The sequence below is a fragment of the Anopheles nili genome (genome assembly GCF_943737925.1).
Source record: "Anopheles nili chromosome X unlocalized genomic scaffold, idAnoNiliSN_F5_01 X_unloc_19, whole genome shotgun sequence".
NCBI classification, from domain to species: Eukaryota; Metazoa; Arthropoda; class Insecta; order Diptera; family Culicidae; genus Anopheles; species Anopheles nili.
Window position 1 is genome coordinate 105,171 of NW_026525477.1, and position 21,658 is coordinate 126,828.

The 21,658-nt window shown below is 37.1% G+C and overlaps 3 protein-coding genes across 3 annotated transcripts; 1 reads left to right on the forward strand and 2 right to left on the reverse strand.

Moving 5' to 3' along the window:
• Positions 1-1,406: 1,406 nt before the first annotated feature.
• Positions 1,407-6,233, forward strand: LOC128729507 (rho GTPase-activating protein gacF-like). The gene is made up of 8 exons (XM_053823056.1): positions 1,407-1,436; positions 1,506-2,018; positions 2,101-2,348; positions 2,592-4,485; positions 4,979-5,061; positions 5,144-5,361; positions 5,495-5,697; positions 5,781-6,233. The coding sequence occupies exons 1-8, from the start codon at positions 1,407-1,409 to the stop codon at positions 5,820-5,822; spliced, it is 3,231 nt and encodes a 1,076-aa protein (XP_053679031.1). The 3' UTR covers positions 5,823-6,233.
• A 285-nt stretch (positions 6,234-6,518) lies between these two features.
• Positions 6,519-8,120, reverse strand: LOC128729515 (uncharacterized). Its single transcript, XM_053823064.1, has 4 exons — positions 7,839-8,120; positions 7,518-7,743; positions 7,035-7,442; positions 6,519-6,921 (listed from the first exon to the last, which is right to left on the reverse strand). Exons 1-4 carry the CDS (start codon positions 8,033-8,035, stop codon positions 6,775-6,777), a joined length of 978 nt encoding a protein of 325 aa, XP_053679039.1. The 5' UTR covers positions 8,036-8,120; the 3' UTR covers positions 6,519-6,774.
• A 1,950-nt stretch (positions 8,121-10,070) lies between these two features.
• LOC128729513 (nuclear factor related to kappa-B-binding protein) lies at positions 10,071-13,699 on the reverse strand. The gene is made up of 4 exons (XM_053823062.1): positions 12,356-13,699; positions 11,613-12,133; positions 10,207-11,321; positions 10,071-10,102 (listed from the first exon to the last, which is right to left on the reverse strand). The coding sequence occupies exons 1-4, from the start codon at positions 13,697-13,699 to the stop codon at positions 10,071-10,073; spliced, it is 3,012 nt and encodes a 1,003-aa protein (XP_053679037.1).
• Positions 13,700-21,658: the final 7,959 nt, after the last annotated feature.

Below are 21,658 nucleotides of genomic sequence, written 5' to 3' on the forward strand. Positions count from 1 at the left end.
CAATATTCAATCACCGGAAATGCTCCAGATGATGACAATAAAGCCGGTACTTGCTGCATAATGGTGATGCTTCGAAGACGCCTGTGCTACTACGTGTGCATTGGAAGACGCCTATAATATAACACCGTGCGAAGACGCCGCAGGAAAACGCAACACATATACCACAAGAGATTTAGATTAAGAATTATCGTGAAATTATATATTATAAAAAACGTAAGCGACGCGTCATTTTAGAATTATCAATAAAGGCGTTTGCTGTAACTGTACTTTAGATACGCGAACCGTGAACGTGCGCACACTGGCGCTTGCGTGTGTGCTGTCTAACGAAAGGGGAATAGAATGAAAACGAGATTCTTAATAGTACGAACCGCACAACCCGAGCACGAAATCGTCTTGCCCGATTTTGCCCGTTGCAAGGTTATTGAAAGGATTTCGTGAGTGATTTTGTCTCCTGAGTATTGTCACAACGGATGGATGTGCAACTGCTACTGGGATGTGTGTGCTGATTGTAGTCTGAGCGTAACGACGCATAATCACGATACTTGCTTAACATTATATGTCAAAACTATCTTTGGCATAAATGTCAATGCGTACTCTTTATCCTACCTGGTACGATAATCATCAGTCGTGTGCGTGTAGCTATTACGCTAAAAGTATATCTCAAATTTCAGTTCATTTGCTTTGTAATTGTTTAAGTTTTTACCTGTTGTACTGTGTTCTGTGTTTCTGCGAGATAAAAAAATATAAAACAGAGTTCTGAACTGCATAAGTTAAAAATAGGAAATTTCTAGGTAAAAAGAGAAGAAAGTTTCAGCATTCTTAAGATAGCGACATCTTGCTTCACAAATGTACTGGTCCTACTCACGCACATAGGTTTGTCCAGTTGTGTTGTCGTCATCTAGTCGTGTAAAACAAATCCCCTTTTAAAAACGAGTGAGTAAAGCTAATAGATCATAAGAAGTCTCGTTAGTTATACCTGTAAGAAAGCACATATTGCTCGATAGAAAATTGCTGATTAGTGATGAGAAGCTGATTTTTAAAATAAAAAACTCAACTTTAACATTGTCGTATAATCTATTTTCGTTAGTATTCGTGATTTGTGCTACAGTATAGAGGTCTTATTTTGTCAAAAACAAGCAAAATATTCGCTAACGCCTATAGACTTGATTGATGAATTGGTAAATATATCCAATCGTTTTCCGAATGTTAATTCTAATCCCCTAAAATGTCTAGCAAGTTTTACTCTGTGTGGTATAATTGGAATGAGAAATACTTAGTTTGCTGTTGGGAAATACTACATACGACCTTAATTAATGGCTGCGCTGAAGGGCATCCGTAGCATTTGATAATGTTAATATTTTAAACATAAACTTTCAATGTTTTTCTAGCATATTGTATATCATGGAATGAAGCAGCCGAATTTTAGTGAAGAAAATGTAAGTTTGCAACGTATTCTAAATGTGGGATTTTTTTCTAACACAGATTTGTTTCTCCGTTTCATTCAGTTTCAGCTGCCTGACAGAGCTGAACGACCGAGTGCTGCAGATTTACGCTCCATTTCAATGAGACAGCAACAGCAGATTGACACACAACATCAAATGTTAGCAGCAAAGGAACAGCGATTACGATTTTTAAAATCACAAGAATCGCGCAATGTCGTTTCACTTGCTGAAGCAGAACGGCTCCGTCGGCTGCGTGAGCGCGTAGAGGCTCAAGAATCCAAACTTCGGCGACTTCGAGCCCTGCGAGGTCAGGTAGATTTGCAAAAAACTTATAACGTTACGCTAGGAAATGATCTCGATTCAATCAGAGCCCTATTCAGTGAAAAGGAAAAAGAGCTTACTCTTGCAGTGGCTAAAGTAGAAGCTTTGACACGCCAGTTGGAAGATTTGAGACGTGATCGTCGGGGTGGTGGGAATGGTGCTAACGGCAATTCATTTAATCTTAATTCTAACTTACTCAACACAAATGACTCCCCGTCCGCCAAGGAGGTGGAAAAGTTGCGCTTGGAATTATCTGTAAGTTTGGGAATTTTTCTAAATGCATCGACTAAATGCTTATAAGAAAAATAATCGTCCTTTTTATGTATCATGTTTCAAGTATCGCAATCAATTGTCCATGCAACAAAATGCGCGATTAAACATGCAGAGGGAAGCATTACAGCAGCGTCAAATAGAACTACACTCCGTGGATAAACGTATAGTGGAGTTACAAAGTCGCATAAATAAAAAACGAATTCTAAATGTTCAGAACTACAAGGCGAATGTTTCTGCGGAAAACCAAGGATCAGGGCAGCATAACCATGTTAAATCTACATCTCCCAATACCAACCCTCTACTTCACGCACGGTAATGTTTTCGAATGCAATGTGCCTGCTTATATATATTTATATATATATATATATATATATATATATATATATATATATATATATATATATATATATATATATATATATATATATATATATATATATATATATATATATATATATATATATATATATATATATATCCATTGTGCGAATCGATGTAAACTGTATTTCTTGACTATTCGGTTAACGGTTCTATCCTTTTAAATTTTTTTTGCAGTTCTTCTTCTACCCACATAATTCCATCACATTCACGTACTCTGAGCCGTGGAAATATTGTAGCGGTGGAACCTTTTAATCATATACCTGTTAAATCGTCGTCTTTGGGCAATGGATTGACCTTATCCTCTTCTACATCCCCGCTTACGAATATAAATGATAAATTGACACAATCCTCTAGCAACGCGACAGAAGTTAATCAACAGCAACAACAGGATCTGCAAAAACAACAATTATTACAATTACAACAGCACCAACATCTCCAGTTACATCAGCAATATCAATGGCGTATTGAGTCTACGGGTAACGTAAATACAACAGAGGAAAATTTACTATTGGCACCAGAAAGCGATGAAAAGAAACTCGCTGTTCGTCAGCAACAACAACAACAACATCAACAGCAGCAGCAACAGCAACAACAACAGCATAATCGTGTTCGTTACAATGAAAACATCCCTAATGCAAAATTATCTGAACAACCAACGAGAGAAAATTCTCTAACAAGACAAATATCTTCTCGAGAACAACAGATTAAAATACTTACGCAGGATTACGAGATGAACCATCGTTCTCACTTACCTTCTGGATATAATGAAAATAGTCACTTAGTTTTTGGTAGCAGTGGCGGTACCGTTGCAGTTGAAGGTGATTCTAATGTGGTTGCCACAGATAAGGAGTTATCAAATACTGTTACTAATAGCAGCAATGGGCAAACTAATGTCAACACTGGAATGTCGGGAGGAACAGCATCGCACTTGCAGGACAAACACCAGCAACATACATCTAATCATTCAAAACCGACGTACAATTTTCTGCAAAATATCCCCCTTGGTAATTTGGTCGTGCCTCCACGGAAACCGATCAATAGCGTTGCTCCAACACTAGCTACTGGTATTAAGGCAACATCCTCCGCTTCATCCAGCTCATCTTTGTCTAAAGATTCATCGAGTGCTAAAATAACTAGCGTGACTCGAAAGAATTTAACAACAACTGTATCCGGTGTAAGTTCTTCAGCAATGGGCGAGACAGACCTCCAGAGTGTAAACAACAACTCTCGGCCGGCTTTACCACCGAAACCAAACAAATCCACAGGTACAGGAATTGCTGGACCTATATCTGGGACGCACCCATGTACCAATACCGCAAATGACGATTTTGGAATGAATGTTGAAAATGATTCGTCATCAGCAGCTTCTTTTGACATGCCAGATTTGAGTGTACAAGGGTCAACATCTAAATTGACTGCGAATGACAAACTTCCAATCAAGGCTAAACCTTTAACCATTAGAAAACAGCCATTTCTAGAACAACCGAAACTGAAAAACGTTACGAGCTCTAGTACGAATAATGGAAATATATCTGGCAGTGTGAGTGGCACCAATGTCGGATTAAATAAATTACCAAATTCTTCCATGGTACAGCAACAACAAATAATGAATAAGCAAAAAGATTCATATGTTACTGAAGCCGGTGAGCCGAATATATCGATCATTGAAGCATCATTGTACAATAATTACGAAAGTGATGTTTGTTATGATAAAAGAAAAAAATCAGAAGTCACTGATTGCAGCTCAGGTAAAGATCATCCGATAGATCGATTAAAAAAAATAAAGAGCGCAGCTGTGATGAATGCAGGAGATACGGGACAGGCTGATGGCGAAATCAATAGAAGAAAGCGTAACTTGAATTCCATATCTGGAGAAATGTTTGGATTTAGTAGCGGTCAAGTCAATATTGGCAATGCTGTTGGCATTTCGGACGTGAACGGAGAAGTACTGGCGGGTGAAGGAACCAAACATAAATTATCACGACGCGTTAGCTTTGATCCTTTAGCATTATTGTTGGACGCCAGTTTGGAAGGTGAACTCGAGCTGGTTGAGAAAACGGCTATGCAGGTAACATTTTTATCTGCTACTCAGTCGTTATATCCCTCGCAATTTATACAATCCGTTAACATATACCTAATTTATCCGATTTGATATATCGGATCAGATACTGATTTGAGATGAAAATCACTTTTCACACTATGTTTTCTTTTTGTTGTTATTTATCCTATTTTATGTATGATTGTTAAAGCTAGTTGTTACTGTAATCATATATAATAATAGTTATTCATATTTGAACTAATTTGATTATTTTTTCTGTCTGTATGCTCTTTTTATATTTTCTTCATCCTAAAGTTATGGTTAATATATCGACAATTTGTTATTTTTTGTTTTATAGCCAATATGCACGATTCAATAACTTATACTATTCTTTTGATTTCGGATCTCATTTTATCTCATCAACAATAGAACAATTAGGAAACATTGTACTTGAATGCATTAATGCATTAATGTTTTTCAATCATTCATTGTAAGTAAGTTACCATTCTTCTTGTTACAACAGGTAACCAATCCGAGTGCTGCTAATGACGAAGGTATTACAGCTCTTCACAATGCAATATGTGCGGGACATTTTGAAATAGTAAAGTAAGTGAATGATTATACTTATGACGTTATAGATAGTTTGTTGTTATTTCAGTTCGTTTATATATTCTTTTGTTTAAAATAGATTTTTGGTCAACTTTGGTTGTGATGTAAATGCTCAAGATTCTGATGGATGGACTCCACTGCATTGTGCCGCAAGCTGCAATAATTTGCCAATGGTAAAGTTTCTAGTTGAATCCGGAGCATGTTTGTTTGCAGCTACCTTGTCTGATCATGAAACACCGGCCGAAAAATGCGAAGAAGACGAAGAAGGATTTGATGGCTGTTCAGAATACCTTTACAGTGAGTGTTTTACTCTGAACTTAAAACAAATTATTGTTCAATTATTCTTAAACAAGCTAAAACAAATCTATTGTGCGACATTATTTTTCATCGTCTATATCAAAATAACAAACTCTGTTTTGTTCATATACAGGTATACAAGAAAAGCTGGGAATTTTAAACAATGGAGAAGTTTACGCGGTGTTTTCATATGAATCTCAACAGTCGGATGAATTGAGCTTCTTTGTAAACGATAAGCTTCTTATTATTCGAAAAGGAGATGAGGCGGAGAGAGAATGGTGGTGGGCACGCAACACAATTGGAAAGGAAGGCTATGTTCCACGGAATTTGCTAGGGGTAAATATGCTGAACTTTTCTCTGTTATCACAACGCTACTAACTGCAATATGTCCGGTAATTTTTTCACACCTTATTTTTTAGCTACACCCGCGACTAACTCCATCGTATACCGACGAAACTTAGTTTAAGGGTCGTTACGAAGCTATACAATTTCTGTTATGGAATATAAATGTCTCCAATATTGCTTTATGAATTGCAGCTCTTTTTTTATAACTTTTTATTATAATTCATCCAAATCTCTCCTTGATGTGTATTTTAATAAATAATTTAATTCACTTCCTCTTCTGCGCTTCAAGTATGTGACTATTAATTTTGTTATTTTTTACTATGGACAAAATCATGTGAAGGTTTTTGTGTTTTTCAAAATCTGGAATAATTACACTGTAATGGATAAAGACATATTGACTTAAAGATATATAACTATTGGGGATTGTTATAGAATGTACATGAAAAGCATCTAAAAATATAGTTCACTAGTGTTTCAGTGATGTTGACGATTGCTATATAGAGGAGCAATTATAGGAGAGTTTTGCTCCATGCTATGAGTAGATCAAATAAAAAAAAACTACAAAATAAACTATAAAATTTCTTTTTTCTGTATTCGGGTGTTAATAGATGACAAGAAACCGTTACCAAATTGTGTATCCAAAATGTATTTTAAAATGAGTATAAGCTAGAAAGGAGACACCATCGATTAATGGAATGAAAGATAGGAGGCCTTCAAAAACGTCCATCACCTGGATCCATCGAAGTATGCCTTGTCTTCAACACAAAATATGTTGTATGGCAAAACTATTCGAAAATCGAACCACAAAGTTGTAGCGTACTTTCATAATAATCATAAATAATAATGTGTAATCATAATGTGTGTGCCTGCCTACGCCAGGAGCCAAACTAACCGAAATGTAAACAACACGCTCTCTAATTATTTGAACGGAAAATAAGCAGCACAACTACAATGTTGTAATGAAACAGTCTTGGCACTTGCTCTTTGTACGCATCCTCTTACTGCATATATTATATCTTTATTTTTTATCATTGTAGAGAAACACTTTAAGCTTAACGTATTACTTATCTATTTTTTACATTGTTTATTTATTGGAATAACCTTCAACCGTTTTAGACTAATAGAGCTGGATGTCTGTAAACTGGATGGTATAATGATAGGTTGTGAGAGAACAACACGTTGTGATTGAGTCTTTGGCAATCCTATTTCCGTAACCTGTAAAAGATATAGATTATTAAATGTTCGCTAAGCATGGAGTTTCGTTGCAAGAATAATAAGGCACAGATAGCTTCGCTGTATCAGTGCTGTGTTTAACCAAATTAACATGCCTTAGTATTCGAATTGATGTTTCCACTAGAAGTAGGTTGTATTACTATTGACTTCGACATCATTGGCGTAACAACGGTCGTGACCATTCCTACATTGCTGGTGCTTGGTGCATTGATTCCTCCAGTGTTAATATTGTGATCCGGTCTTTGTTGTTGTTGATGTTGCTGCTGCACAGTTACAGAACCTTGTGCTGCGAGACGTGCAGTGTTTTTAATTTCATTGACAGTTCCGCTGTTTTCAGTCGGAAAAGTTGTATTACATCTTTGGTTTGTTAGTCTAGTTCCAGCAGTTGGTTGAACGGATTTCGCTTTTACCAATTGTGTTCGAAGCATAACAGTTTGTTCCGAAAGCCCACTAACTGTACTGCTGCCCTCCCTTTCTGTTGCATATGTCTCAGTATGTACTTTCTAAAACGCAAAATATTTAAATGTTATTTATACCGTGTTCTGTAATACATCGAAGATTTATAAATCGCTACGTACGAATACCTTATCCTTTAGGCATTGTTGTTCTATCACCAGATTGCTACAGTTGTTATTTGCGGATAGCAACATTGTATTCGTATTTGGAACGATACTACTGGTATTACTGTTAATTCGCGTGCTATTGCCTACGACGGATTGGTTGGCGCCAAGTGTGGAGTTATTTGCAATTATAACCTGTTTTCCACCTATGTGCGCAATGTTCAAGTTGGATGCGTTCATTAGACTGTGTAGTAATGAAATCCAAAACAAATAATTAATAAATAATATATGTATCCTGATTCTAATGAGATATAGCTTTGGAATACATTGAAATTATACCTTAACGAAGAAGTTCCTTTTACTTTGGCATTTGCTACATTTCGAACACCGATGATTTTTGCATTTAAAAATTCACCTCCCCCAGCTAGGGATGTTTTCACGCCAAAGACCGTTTTTGGTTGCTGTATTGATGATGTGGGTGTTGCTGAGGAGGATGAAAAAGTTTGTGGAGTGTTCGTGGTGGTAGCTACCTTCATCTTGGTTGCTTGCGGTATTTGTTTGCCACTTGAAATGCTTGTGGTGTGGGTAAAAAGGGAGGTTGATCCCGTGACAGTACCGGTTTCACTAAAATTCATTTTACTCGTTGGTACGATGATCGAAGCACCTGATTGAAAACTTTCTGCAACAATAACAAAAAAATAATGCGTTGAATGTAGTTCGAATCCTTATTCTAAAACTACTTAAGCTTAAACATAGCACAAAGAGATAAAATCAGGCGGACCCTAAATAACGGCAAAGCTCTGCTTACCATTTGAATTTGTTGTTGTCGATGAAACAATAGTTACAGGAAGATTTGTATGCCGATTTACTGTTGATGGCGTTGGCGTTGTTGGTGGAACTGATATAATGTTTCGTGCCTGTGGCAAAATTGTATACTGATGTCCTCCACTTGATACCGCACTGATAGGGTGCACGTTGCTACCTGGTGTTAATGCTGCTGCACTGGTGGCATTAGAGGCAGCAGTGAACTGTAAGAACTGTGGTTGTCCCGTTTTGGTAGTCCCAGCAATTTTCAAAAACGCACTACCACTGCCAGACGCGTTAGTTGGTATGGCTGTTATCCCTTGTTTTTGTAAAAGACTCTCTAGAGGAATCAATTGTCCAGTACTTATGTTTGGAGTAACGATGACTTTTGATCCAGCTGGTGATGCATTTTCCCTTCGCAGCTTAGCTATCGTATGATGAACGATACCTTGTGATAATTGTTGCGGTGATGATCCCGCTCCTGTTAGTTCTGTTTTAATTAATGTCGTTGAGCCCGTGGCCGTTTTCAGAACGCGCATTGTCGCTGGCGAAGTAGTCGTAGTAATCGTCGGCATTCCTGTGACCAACGATGCAGCACTGGCGAGTACATTTCCCGTGGCAATAGCACTACTGCTAAGTATTCCTTGAGCTGGTGCCGAGTGCATTTTCATCATTTTAACGCCTGATGAAGCTTGAATCACAGCAGATGAGGATGATACATTGGACATCGTTGAAACAGCTATTGACCCCGTATTAACAACAGGTCCGAGCGTCGAAATAGCCGAGTTTCTATTGCGGGTTGTTATTTTTACAATTTGAGGAGACAATGCTTTAATGTTGTGGTTTGCCTTCTGATGTACTTTAATTACTGGGTTCGTGACCAGATTTGTTTGTTTATCCAATACTAACGACGGACTACTTCCTTTAAGGTTCGTATCATTCGTTTCTCCTGGGGCGCTTGAAGATGCGTCAATTTTAGTTATAGATGACGATTGAGTGACTATTTTTTTAGTAGTGGTTGACTGTTTGTGCTGCTGGGATAGTAAATTTTGTATAATTTGTTTTTGTTGAGCCGGTGTCAATATGGACTGCTGTCCTTTAGCCAAAGTGATAGTACTAAAGAGATTAGCTGAAGATTTTATCACGCGATGAGCATTGGGGACCATATTGGCAGTGCTAGTCGACTTTATACCCACTAAGACATTGCTTTCTCCGGTAGCTTGAGCACAAACCGTGGCATCTGCCGCAGCCATCTTTTGTGGTACAACATTAGCAACATTGGTGTGTACAACGGAAGCGGTCGCTTGGTTTTGCTTAATATTCAACGTCCCAATAGAGTTGCTGTAAATAGGTTTTGCTATCGTTCCTGCTATCGTAGTGCTACTTTTACATGTTTGGAAAAGATTTGCACTAGATGATGTAGCATTCGCAGAAGCAGTAATGGGTTGCATTCCTTTTGCTTGTACAGATATTTGTGAAGACACTGGTGAGGTGGATAGTACGCAGATGGGTGACGATGAAGCAATCGATGTATGTATATTTGAACTTGTAGTACTGATGCTGGTGCCATTATTTACTTGGCGAATAGATACTATGGTGCCGCCCAAAGAAGTACCTAATTTAATACCTTCTTTTGGAGTTGCAACAAATGAACAATGAGAAACTCCCGTAGATGGAACCATTAAAGGCGAGGAAGTAGTTTTTCGTGAAACATCCGCAATTGGTTTTGGAATTAAACAACTTGATGGTGAAATTGATGTTGTTCCTTTAGAAGTACGGTCTGCCACGAGGGCAGCATTCTGTGATGTTTGCATAATTGTTGGTGTTTTATATTCCACTTGTGAAACATTTGAATCCGAATTATCATTAGATGTAGAATCTGAAGACGCAGCTACACTTGTACCAGTTGTTACCGATTTGATGGCAAGAGATAAAGAAGACTTTGGAATCTGTATCGTTTTAAGATTGTTGCCTACTGATGTAAACAGCGTTACACCTCCACTACGCTTAACACTGCTTTTTTGTGTGGGATCTGATATCTCTTCTGTACTATCATGATGTATCGAATACATAGATTCTTTCGAACGATCTTGTAGCAAAGATAAATCATTAGCCGAGGATTTAGCAGCGACATCTGTACATGATGCCTGGTTTGAAATGAGGAGCGCAGCAACTGATTGCTTTTTGAGCAACGACGTCGTTGGTAGCACAATTCCACTAGTGCTAGAGATAGGGGAAGAGTTCTCGGCTATGGTGATGGCTGAGTCTGGTATATCATCAGCAGCGGGTGTGATTGTTACTGAAGGCAAGTCCAATACATTATCGAAGCTTGTTAAAGAATCGCGGTCCACTTCGGTTAAATTGTTGGACAAATTTAAGTTATTGAATGAGCAATCGCCAAACAATGTATTTTTTGGTGCAATTGATGCTAATATGCTATCTTTGCAATATTTTAATGATTTCTTTGCAACTGGTTTTCTGTGTTTCGTAAAGCCTTGGTATTGCATATGTAACCGTTCAAATTCTTGTTCTGTACGGTTTCGATGCAAATATATCCAAATTTTACGCTTGGCGTCATATTTCACGCATGGATCATGTTCTGTATGCATTCGATCCAGTGCACCACTGACGATGGTTTGCAAAACTTGATCCGTTGCTGTCCGCGATATATATTGCGAGGATTTTAATAGCTCACAGATATCTGCTCGGGTACCTTCGCCGTTTGGTAGTCTGGCTGTAGCATCTCGTACCAAAGTTAAAATGGTAACGAAATTAGGCCGATCTGCTACAAGCATACTGTGGCCACGAGCTTTAGATATGCCTGGCACTTGCGTATAGATTCCTTTTACGGGTCCAACTACACTGTCGTAAGAATGTTGCTTGAATGTGAAAGACATGTGCGGGTTTTCGTAACGCCGTTTCTCTTGCTCGCGAAAACTGTTTATTTCTTCATCAGTAGCCTTCCGCACAGACCAGTCAGTAGGGAAAAGCGGTGGAGGTGGTGACACCGAGCGTTCGCTGATTGTACCATCATCATCTGCAGCACAATTTATCGCAGAAATGGATGTCGAAGCAGTAGAATCTGGCAACATGGAAACTGAAACGTCTCCAGCAGTTGTTAAAGACGAAACTGATGACAACGACGATGATGAAGATGTTGATGAGGAAGAAGATAGCAGCACCTTTGTGTTAGTAGCTGATTTTCCTTTAACCTTTGCGAAGATAGCAGGTATTCCGTTATCTGCCATTATGTTTTCATTCTGTGGAAGCGACGAAGTTACACCAGTATTACACGACAACATATCAAACACTGGAATATGTAAACCAGAGGATTTTTCAATATTTTGTTTTTTGTTTTGCCAATATGCACAAAGGGGCACAAGACGACTATCTCCGTCTCTTGAAGCACCGATCCATTGTAAAATGTTTAGTGTCACTTTATGCTCGATGTACGGTACGAAATCCTCTGGTAGATGGCAAAATTCTCCCGCAAGAAATTGAACTGCCGAGTGAAGACTCGAATGCCAACTATCACTATTATGATACTCCCCGTACCAAGCGCAGCGATTCGCGGCAGGACTCTGTATCCACGTGTCCAGCTTAAGCTGAAGGTCGGACATAGTGGACCGATGATCTGGATTGGAGCAAAACAGATCGCGAACAACGGACAGAAAACATGCATGAGTTTTATTCCCAAGCAAATGACCGGTTGAAATTTTTTCTGTCCCCATCGATCCAGCAGTTCCTGTCGATAACGAGACCAATGACGTATTTGAAGATGATTTTTTCTCTGATGGGTAGATTATTGCTTTCAATGGCGTCTCAATCAACTGAACCATGTTTTTTGCATTTTCGCTAACAGCATTTGTAGTTGTTACGTCCACATCACTGCTAGGTGTGCTGATCATTTTTTCTTCTGTGTAATCATCTATTCTACATTCATCTGTCATTGATTGTAATGCATATTTCTCCAAATTTATATTGTCTATATCGTCTGTTGATTGATCAGTTTTGATTTTTTTATCATTATTCTTTTGTTCTTTTTTAACAACATCAACAATCATTTCTCGCGGTTGTTCCGAAGACAATTTAGCTTGTTCTGGTTTGTGTGCGGTCGATTTTGACTCGTTGATTTTTCTAATGTCTTCAAAATCTTCTAAAGATCGATACGATTTTGCAAATTTGTTAGACTTCATTCTACTTTTCCCGGTCACAATATTTTCCGAGTTGGATTCAGATATGTACACTTTTGGCAGGGGCAATATTCTCCTGTATCCCGCTGCAATTTGCGTGCGGCTAACGACATCCTTTAGCTTGATGCCTTCCAAGTCTAGCTCTGGGTGATCCGGTTCTTCTACTTTGCGTTTTCTATGCTGAAGTAGTAGTTTTCTATAATGTTCTTCAGTGACAAGAAATAATTTGGGCGCATTTAGCATTGTTCCGTCGAATGCGTTTCCTCCTCCTGCTCCATTCAAACCAGCATTTAGGTTACTTTTTTTTCCACCAATGTTGTTTATTCCTGCCGTTCCAGGTGAAATATTAATTGAACTGTTGCGTTGTGAATGAAATAGTATATCATGGCATAATTGTGGGACTGCTCCGTATATGCGACGTTGTTTTCTAATCGGGCCAGTCGGCATAGCATCGAGAAAATCTTCTTCATCAGAGACACTTAAGGATATGCCAACTGTGTCTGATATGTTGACGATTTCACTTAAATATCGTTTTTTAGCATGATTTCGACATTTTACCATCTCCTGAGTGCTGTACGCATGCTGTACCCATCGATTACGGGTTTTAAGTGGAAACCATTGATCTGCCGTTGTTTTCAAGGAAGTTGTCAAGGAATGTATGCTATTTGAATGTAGTTCCGATAGCATAGCAACTTCTCGCGATAATACCATGTACTGTGCTAAACGTGCCATACGCTGTAATTCTACCATTCTTCTCTCTTTTATCAAAGAATTCGCCAGATTGTGCTGCAATTTTACAATATCGGCGCGAAAGTTTCCTTTTGCAAGGGATTGACGAAAGTTAAGCAGGGGATCAACTCCAAAACGATGTAATTTGTGTGATAACAAATCGTGCACCACTTGAGTTGCAGAAGATTGGTTTTCTTCAAATACCGGCAAAAACTTCACAAGGTGCTGTCGTGTGGCAGAAGGTAATAGATCCCAGAGCGAATGAGAAAAGAATTCATCGAAAATAGCACTAACGTCACACAAATCTTTGGGTAGCATAAATTTGTTTGTCATAAGAGAGCTTTTTTCTAATAGACTAGCATTGCTTTCTTCAGAATCGCTTCCCGAGCTAGATTCGTATGAATTATCCGTGTTATTGTATGCAAATGACATATTTTCATTTGGAGGCGACTTTATGTTACCATTTCTCTCCATGGTCAATTCTGTAATTTATCAAATCTTTACCAGAAACAGATGAGACCAGTATGACTATAGTGTCTGACTGTGAAACAACAAAAAATCTGTAAATTAAAAATAAAGTTAACGTGAGTTAAACGCTACATTGTATAATGTTTGTGCTAGTACGAACCGTACAACTCAATCTATACTTGTATCTGTTTTTAGAATCATTCGAGAAGTTAGAAAATTTCACTATGCGTGAAAAAGTAAATGAATGATTGACAACTCCTTTTGTTATTGCTCCTTAATTGCTTTCAATTTAGCTATCAGCGTCCTTTCCATTATGGGACCATATTTTGAACAGTACACTACTGCAATAAAAGAAAAATATAGTGAATTTGCAATTTATCAACAGGTGCCAATAATGATGTTTTGTGTGTTCTCTTCGACTTTAAATTTTAAATACATAATTAGCAGAATTTATTTCTCCTTTTCACTTCTGCAAGACTTCTGCATCTATGTTTACTTTTTCTTACGTTTGTGGAATTTGTTGTGAGATTGTAAAGAAAATGTAGAGTAAACAAAGTGTGCTTACATGCGTAAAACTATATATTAACAATAAAATGCAAATTTTAATGCCTCAAAAAAGTTGTTTCTATACTGTTGATATAATAAAATTGAAGGTATATCTTAGACAATTTTTTGGACCAAAATAATTGAGCGCACACATAATTTTTGACGTAGTTTAAAACGTCAAAATCGTAACGTCAAATACATTTTGAAATCGATGCATTGTCAAATCGCCAGCTGGTAACTATTAATATGAGTACGTAATAAATATAAGTTGCTCCGTGTAGGTATGAAAATACCCCCGTCCTTAGAAATAAACTAAGATTTGTCATCTTATGTCTGTTAAACCTTTGTAGGTGGACAAAAGATGTCCATATGCAAAAAATAAAATAATAAGTACCTTGCGATAACCTTCCGCCTTAGAAATGTACATTAGTATTTAAGTTTTAAGCTTAGTTTGGTTTGAAATACACCAGAATGGGTTACGTCACAATCAATGTTGAATTGCTTACAATGAGCTATAATAGAAAGTCAATGCTTTTGATGTTTGCCCTATTAACATTCACATAATAACCACTACAGTTAAACCGTGGTTAGACATGATAAACAAATCCAGAGATGCCTAGGAAATGTTTCTTATTACCGTCGTTTTGTTCTATCTTTCTCTTGCGTAGTTAAACAATTCTCATAAATACTACGTGAAAATAAGCTTTTTATTTTTTATACTGAATCTATTGCCTATTGAACCCTCAGACATTGATCATCACGATTGATTGACGTATCATAAATTAAACTACGATGCAAGTTTGGCTCAGTCAAATGCAACGAAAACGTTGGAACTGTGTTATTGAAATCTTGTATGAAGAAATATTTCCATAAAGATAAACTTGTAAATATAAGTCACTAAAAATGGACTTGAATACCGTAATTCTTTGCAGGGAAGCTACAACTTTACGTTTCTAATGAAACGATTAACAACGTAATTCGCACTGTTCATGAGAAAATTGAGTACTTATCGGTTGTATCCCAGTTTGTGTGACATGCCGCCGTACACAATAAACTTAATTTTGATCCTTTTCACGATAATGTGATACAATGCTGTTTTCTAGCAAACTATCATGTTTTCTTACTTACTTATCAGGTGCTACAACCACTTTGCTGTCTTAGTCAGCTTAAGAAAAACCGTCTCTGTGTGATCAAGCGTAATCGCCTGCCAGTCCTTGATGGCAGCCTTTTTGGCTGATGTATTTACGCCATGTATTTGGCTGATGTGTTTACCCTAGGTAGGTAAACTTTTGAACGACTTCGAAAGAACGCTCACCTATCTGTACATCATCCCTGTGGAGATTTTCTTTTGCATTTGTTAGCAGGGTCGCTCAAGGTGCCATCATCATTTTGGTTTTTGTCTGGTTTATCTCCAAGCTGAGATTTTATGAGAGCTGATGCTGCCTGCTCAAACTGTTGGTGTACTTCTGCTACATAGGAGAATAGCTGTCAATGAAGTCTATATCATCAGCGAATATCAGGATCTGGATTGACTTGTTTACGAACTTTCCACTTCTCTCGGTAGCCTCTTTCTAGCGTCAGGTTGTAGAGGAAACAATACCTACCGCGGGGTGAAAATCTCGTTTGGAATTGTCGTTCCATTTTGAAATCTTTTCTGATAGAGTGTAAAAGAACCGTTCTTGCAGAACTAGGGAAAAATCTTACGGCCGGTATTCAGGACCGTAATATTCCTGAAGTTGCTATAGTCTGATTCCCTTCTTGTATATGGGGTAGATGATATTCAGATTACAATCACAAGGCATTGATTATTACCCAGTAATCTCAGTAACAATGAATTTCTCAATAACCTCAGCGAATGAATTTGTTGTTGTAGTTGTGCACGCTTGTTTTTAATCAGTTCGACCGTTATTCTGTCGGTGCAGGGTGCATTGATACTCTTCTACCGCTGGAAGTGCCGATCAGCTAACAGTATTTCTAAAAAGCAACATTACATTTTTCAATATGAAACGACCATCGGAAGCATTACTTGCCCTATAATGCGCTTTACATCATTAGCATACGATTGGGTATAACTAAAATGTTTCGCAACCGGTGAAGTATCAGGTGAGCCTCCCCCGTACCCAGGCCCGACTATCCAGCTGCGCAAAATTCCAAGTCATAGAAAGCCTTAGCTTAACTTACCAAGGTTGGCCTTGACCGTACACCGGTTGTTGAGCCAATTAAGAAGAAGAAGAAGAAATATCAGGTCCTGTTGTATCTGATACATACACCAGAAATCTGATCAGTTTGCAATATGGGTTCAATTCCTGTTCGAATTCATGCTTAATTTTTATACTCAATACATTATAACATCAACGTCATTCGTTATTTCAAATTTATTGGCGTATTTTTATTTTATGTTCTTTATTTCATTCAGTCAAGAGCACGTGAGTAAAAAGTCGTCGATGTACAAGACAACGATTGTGTTTTTCTGCTGAGTGTACCGCAACAAGTCTTGAGTACAGCGTATATAATTTCTATTCTTGAGCTAATCTTCAGATTGTACCATTTTGATTTCCTCTGACAAATTGCAATTTAGAAACGCACTAATAATATGCAACCTTTCCTCATTTCCTATTGCAAGAATGAGTAGTAGCGAATCTAACCTAGCCACACTATTTGCTTGTAATTTATTCCCTGTTTCTGAAAGATTCTTCTAGCTACTATTGGCCTTATAGTTGACTTAATTGGCGAAGGATTATTATAATTTCTAATCACTTCTTTGCCTCAGCATGGAATGAGAACATAGAATATCATCTAACTTAATGCATATAATGCATCATTGGTTGCATCACAATTGTTCTTCGATATTTATACTTGCACTGCTGAAGCTTATGTCTGCGGCATTAACATCAACTTGTTTTTCTTGCTGCTCACTTCATATATTAACATGATGTATTAAGGTTCTTCGTCCACCCTTCAAAAACATTTCACTTTCAATGGGAATTTGCCCCAATCGTTAATAAACGATACAAAATATATCTCCCCGCTCATTCCAGAGTTTTGTAAAAGTTACAAACCTGTGCTATTTTAGTAAACTATCCGACTTTCAATAGAGAATATCAGATTAAGAATTGACGACTGAAAAAGTCCGCTTGGCACACATTGTCCGCTTTTTTCAAAGTGGCGTTAACCAGTTAATCCCAATAACATTTTATTTTTTACAACGTTTGTATACTTGTAGTGTTCCCATTGTACATGTACTTGCCTGTAGTTTTCCATTGAATAATGCTCTGTCTGAACGATTTTCTTCGTATAACTTTGCTTTGAACAGCCTACCACTCTTTTCACCATTCAAAATTACATCAGCGCATTAATTGTAATCACAACTATTTTCAAACCTGCTTCTACCATTTGTTTACAGAAAAAGATCAATTCTTCCATCAGAAAAGTTTAAACCATCCTACAAGGTTAATTTGCGAAAGCATTCCTTATATAAACATTTAATTTGTTCTAAAGTACATGGTATTTGTTCACCGCAATTATCATTTCGATTCGTGAATACACCCTTATCACTCGCAATGTGCTCTGAGGCCCTCTAATGCACTATGTTGAAGTGTCAGAAATACGTGTTGCATTCACAGAACACAGTCGATCGTTTTTATTTTTTTTAATTCGTTATCACTTTTATTATGCGACAATCCTTCTTCAAATGGTCCATTATTCCAGGCTGATGGCATTTACCTGTAAAGCTTTTCGTATTATGTACTACGCACATTTGTTGTCTATGTATTCTACGAAAGCCGCTGGCGTTACATTGCCACATTTTACGTTCAAATGTTTTGGTATCTCCGGCTAATCAGTGTTGCTTCATCAAATTAACACAAAGGTTTCAGCAATCGCATCGGAAAGATTTCATAATAATTAAGGAGCCAAAAGAATCTGACAGGCTTTAAAATAGTTGCGAAACTATGTCCGCTTCATAAAAAATTGCACCTTCCATCTTTTGCTGTCGTTGCATCATTCATTTTTTCTAGTACCAGTGTAGTATATTGTCACGAACGAACAAATGTTCAACGCGAATTTACAAGCTCTGTATTTGTTCGCGTATATTATAAGTCTATTCTCCAAACCATCGATCATCACCTTGCATGTGACGTTGCCCTTGAACTCTGAAAACCTGTTCAAAATTGTTGGAAAGTTTCTTATGCGTGTTTGCAAATAATGCCAGATTGTAAATGAAAAGATCTGATGTAATCAATCGTGCAACTTTTTTTAAGAGCGAAAGAGAAATATGAATGTAGTAAAACTCTTTCCTATTATACATATTTCTCATTGTCTTGCAAGCAATAAATACGTGAAATAGTGAAATCGGAAAATAAATAGTGCATGTTAAGGATAGATATAGTAATTTATTAGTATCTCCGCAGGGGAAAAGTACAATACGTGAGTGTACATTTGAAGTTGTTCAAAACTCTACCTATCTTGTACCAAAAATGTGTTGAAGTTGTTCAAAACTCTACCTATCTTGTATCAAAAATCTGCACTGACAATAACGTGATTGTTTAATTATGTGCAAGGTTGCTGGAAGCTCTTCGGTCTTACCACAGCCAGAGGAGACTTCTGTACTCATACTATTTGCTGCCAAGGCTATAGCTAGCGCTATACTAGACATTTACAGTTGCAGTACTTACATCCGCCTCTGAATACATACACCTTGAGAATAAGGATCAGAAAAATCTCACCGTGGATAACAATCCCTCTGATGTAGCGGACAATGTGTTGGAAAGTAAAAGTTTTTTAATTCAAGTTTCAACCAGTTGAGCCATGTTTGAATAGGTACATTCGCCCACAGGTATGAAACCAGACAAATCAGCTAGTTTAATATTAAATCGATAACATAAAACGGCACTTGAAGGATAAGCGAAAGTTACCCCTTTGCTTTTTTATTACTGATATAGATTGCAAGGCGTTGAAAATTGATTTATTATTATTTCTTTATTACAACATGGACGCCCCATTCGGATAGATAGAGTAGCAGATTGGAATCGGTCCAGCTCAGGTTCAGTAAAATGGCTATACGCAGTCTTCCGTGGCTGAGCTCTGTCGCTGCGCCTGACTACTTTGATCGTTGTTCGTTACTAGGATGACAGCCGACCTTTATAGGAGCCACGTCGGTCATGCATTGTTTATCCTTAAGATACTAAAGGGCGAAATCGAGATCAAACATTGGACATATGGCCATTAGTTGCCGGTCCTATTTACTACTAAGGTTGAGTGGAGTCAGAACACGGATTAATACAGGAGGGCCCAGTAGCTGGACTTCTGCATCGTACCGTGTATACTCACCTGAACGATCCTCGCTTAGAAAAGACCTTATAAAGATAATGCGGGTAAATCGTGCTTTCACGCAAAGTACACTATTGACTGCTACGTGCTCAGTATACCGTAGATACGGTATTCAGTTGAATTTCGCCGGAAATAGAATATTGTTATTTTTCAAATTAGTCGACATATATATATGTGGAATAGTAAATTGATTCAACATGATCGAACTGGATGAAATCGGGGCTAAAGCCGACTAAGACATATAAATAAAAACTGCGCTTGCGCATTCTATTTCGTATGATCTCGCTGAAACGTGGACCTGACCAAGAAGGCAGAAACATTTAGAAATGATCCACCAGATTCTTTGGTCGTTTGCGCAGCGAAGACGTTTCAAGATTTTGTGAGAATTATTGTGATTGTATGCGTGTACTTTTAAAATATTCTGGAAGATCTGATTGGAAGCCTTAGAAGCAATTTGCGTGCACATGTCGAGTAAATAAAATCAATCTGATAAGGTAAGGTACGGAACAGCATTAATGTAAAACTTAAATCATTATCCCGTAATGTGTAACTTTAAGAGAGCTCTATTTTTAACTGGTTACAATATGAGTTCAACTACATCGGAAAAAGTGCCACTAAAGGCAGTAGGCCGTGTTATGCGATAAACCAGCCGGGCTCAGTAGTAAAGTAATGAATGTTGAGTGTTGCACGCATGCGTAAATTGAAAGCAACAAATACGTGATTTGTGATACCCTACTGCTAGTGCGTGGTTGTACACGATAGAAAATAAAACCATGGGATGCGTAAAGCTAAGCTTGTATTACCAAAAATGTACTCAATAATATTGTTTAAAACATATTTCCGGCTTAGAGTGTTTATGTGAAGCATTAAAACATGAAATTTTTTAAGAGAGTCGGACTGAAAAAAAAAAACATTAAGTTGTTTCTCTGAGGGCAGTGAGTCAGGTCTACCGTATGGTAAGTCTGAAGCATTTATTTTTACATCAAGCCGTTACAGAACGAACCGTTATTGATGGGAAGGAAACCATTATTGAGTCATATTTCCATGTGAAAGTATACTTTACATGAAGTTAATTTTTCTTTATTTTTAGTATGTGTATAAAGATAGAAAATAATACAATATATATTTTTTATACGTTAAAATGGTAATTGATTTTATTAGTTGAGTATAATAAAAATAGTTTACATGTGCTGTGCATAATATTTACTGTAAAAACATTTCAATCATATAGCTTGTATAAAAATCAAAACTGAAACCTCGAGCTCAAATTTTTTATCCAGATCTATTACCATATTATTATTTGCCTTATATTATTAAAAAAAAAGTTAAATAATTTTTTATGCACTTGAATATTGAAGAACATGATGTGTATGTTTTTTTCTAACCAATGTATGTACTTTACAGCGATTCATAAAAAGGAATCTGCTATAATCTTACCTGACAATAGTAGTTTCATCAATAAGTCACAATGCTGTTTTTCAAACATACATAGTTTTGTATATTTAAGTAAATTAGTTTTGATATAATTGATTAAAATTATATTTACATTGATTTTACATGTTTTATTCCTGCTTGTTAATACTGATAACAAAAAAGTTAGGCTTTTAATGAAACAATATTGATATTTCATATACTGTTCAATATATATGCCGATTATTTCTGTCGAGTACAAAAAATAAATATTATAGAAAAGGATACTAGTTTCTGCAATCACAACGGAAAACGGATTAACAATTATGGGAAAGAGAGAATGGAACAGCAAGAGAGTTATCAGGAGTGATACTATGAGTAAAATGTTCTATTTTTTGAGAAATGAATGAAGAACTCCCGAACGGAGAGTTGAGATTCTGCGCACTGATGATTGGACGCGTGAATATTGTTACAACAAATACACATTGAGTTGTTTGCTCTTTCTTTCTTATAGTAAATAGCTAGACAAAAGTAATGAAAATAGAAAGTAAGAAATTTGAGATCAAGCAACCAACTGATGAACAGTTGTAAAGAGTGTTCCGATTGCAAAACTAAAGAACGAATAGTAAAAAAAAATAAAAAAGATTGGATTGAAGGATTCATACAGCCAACCGGGCAGTG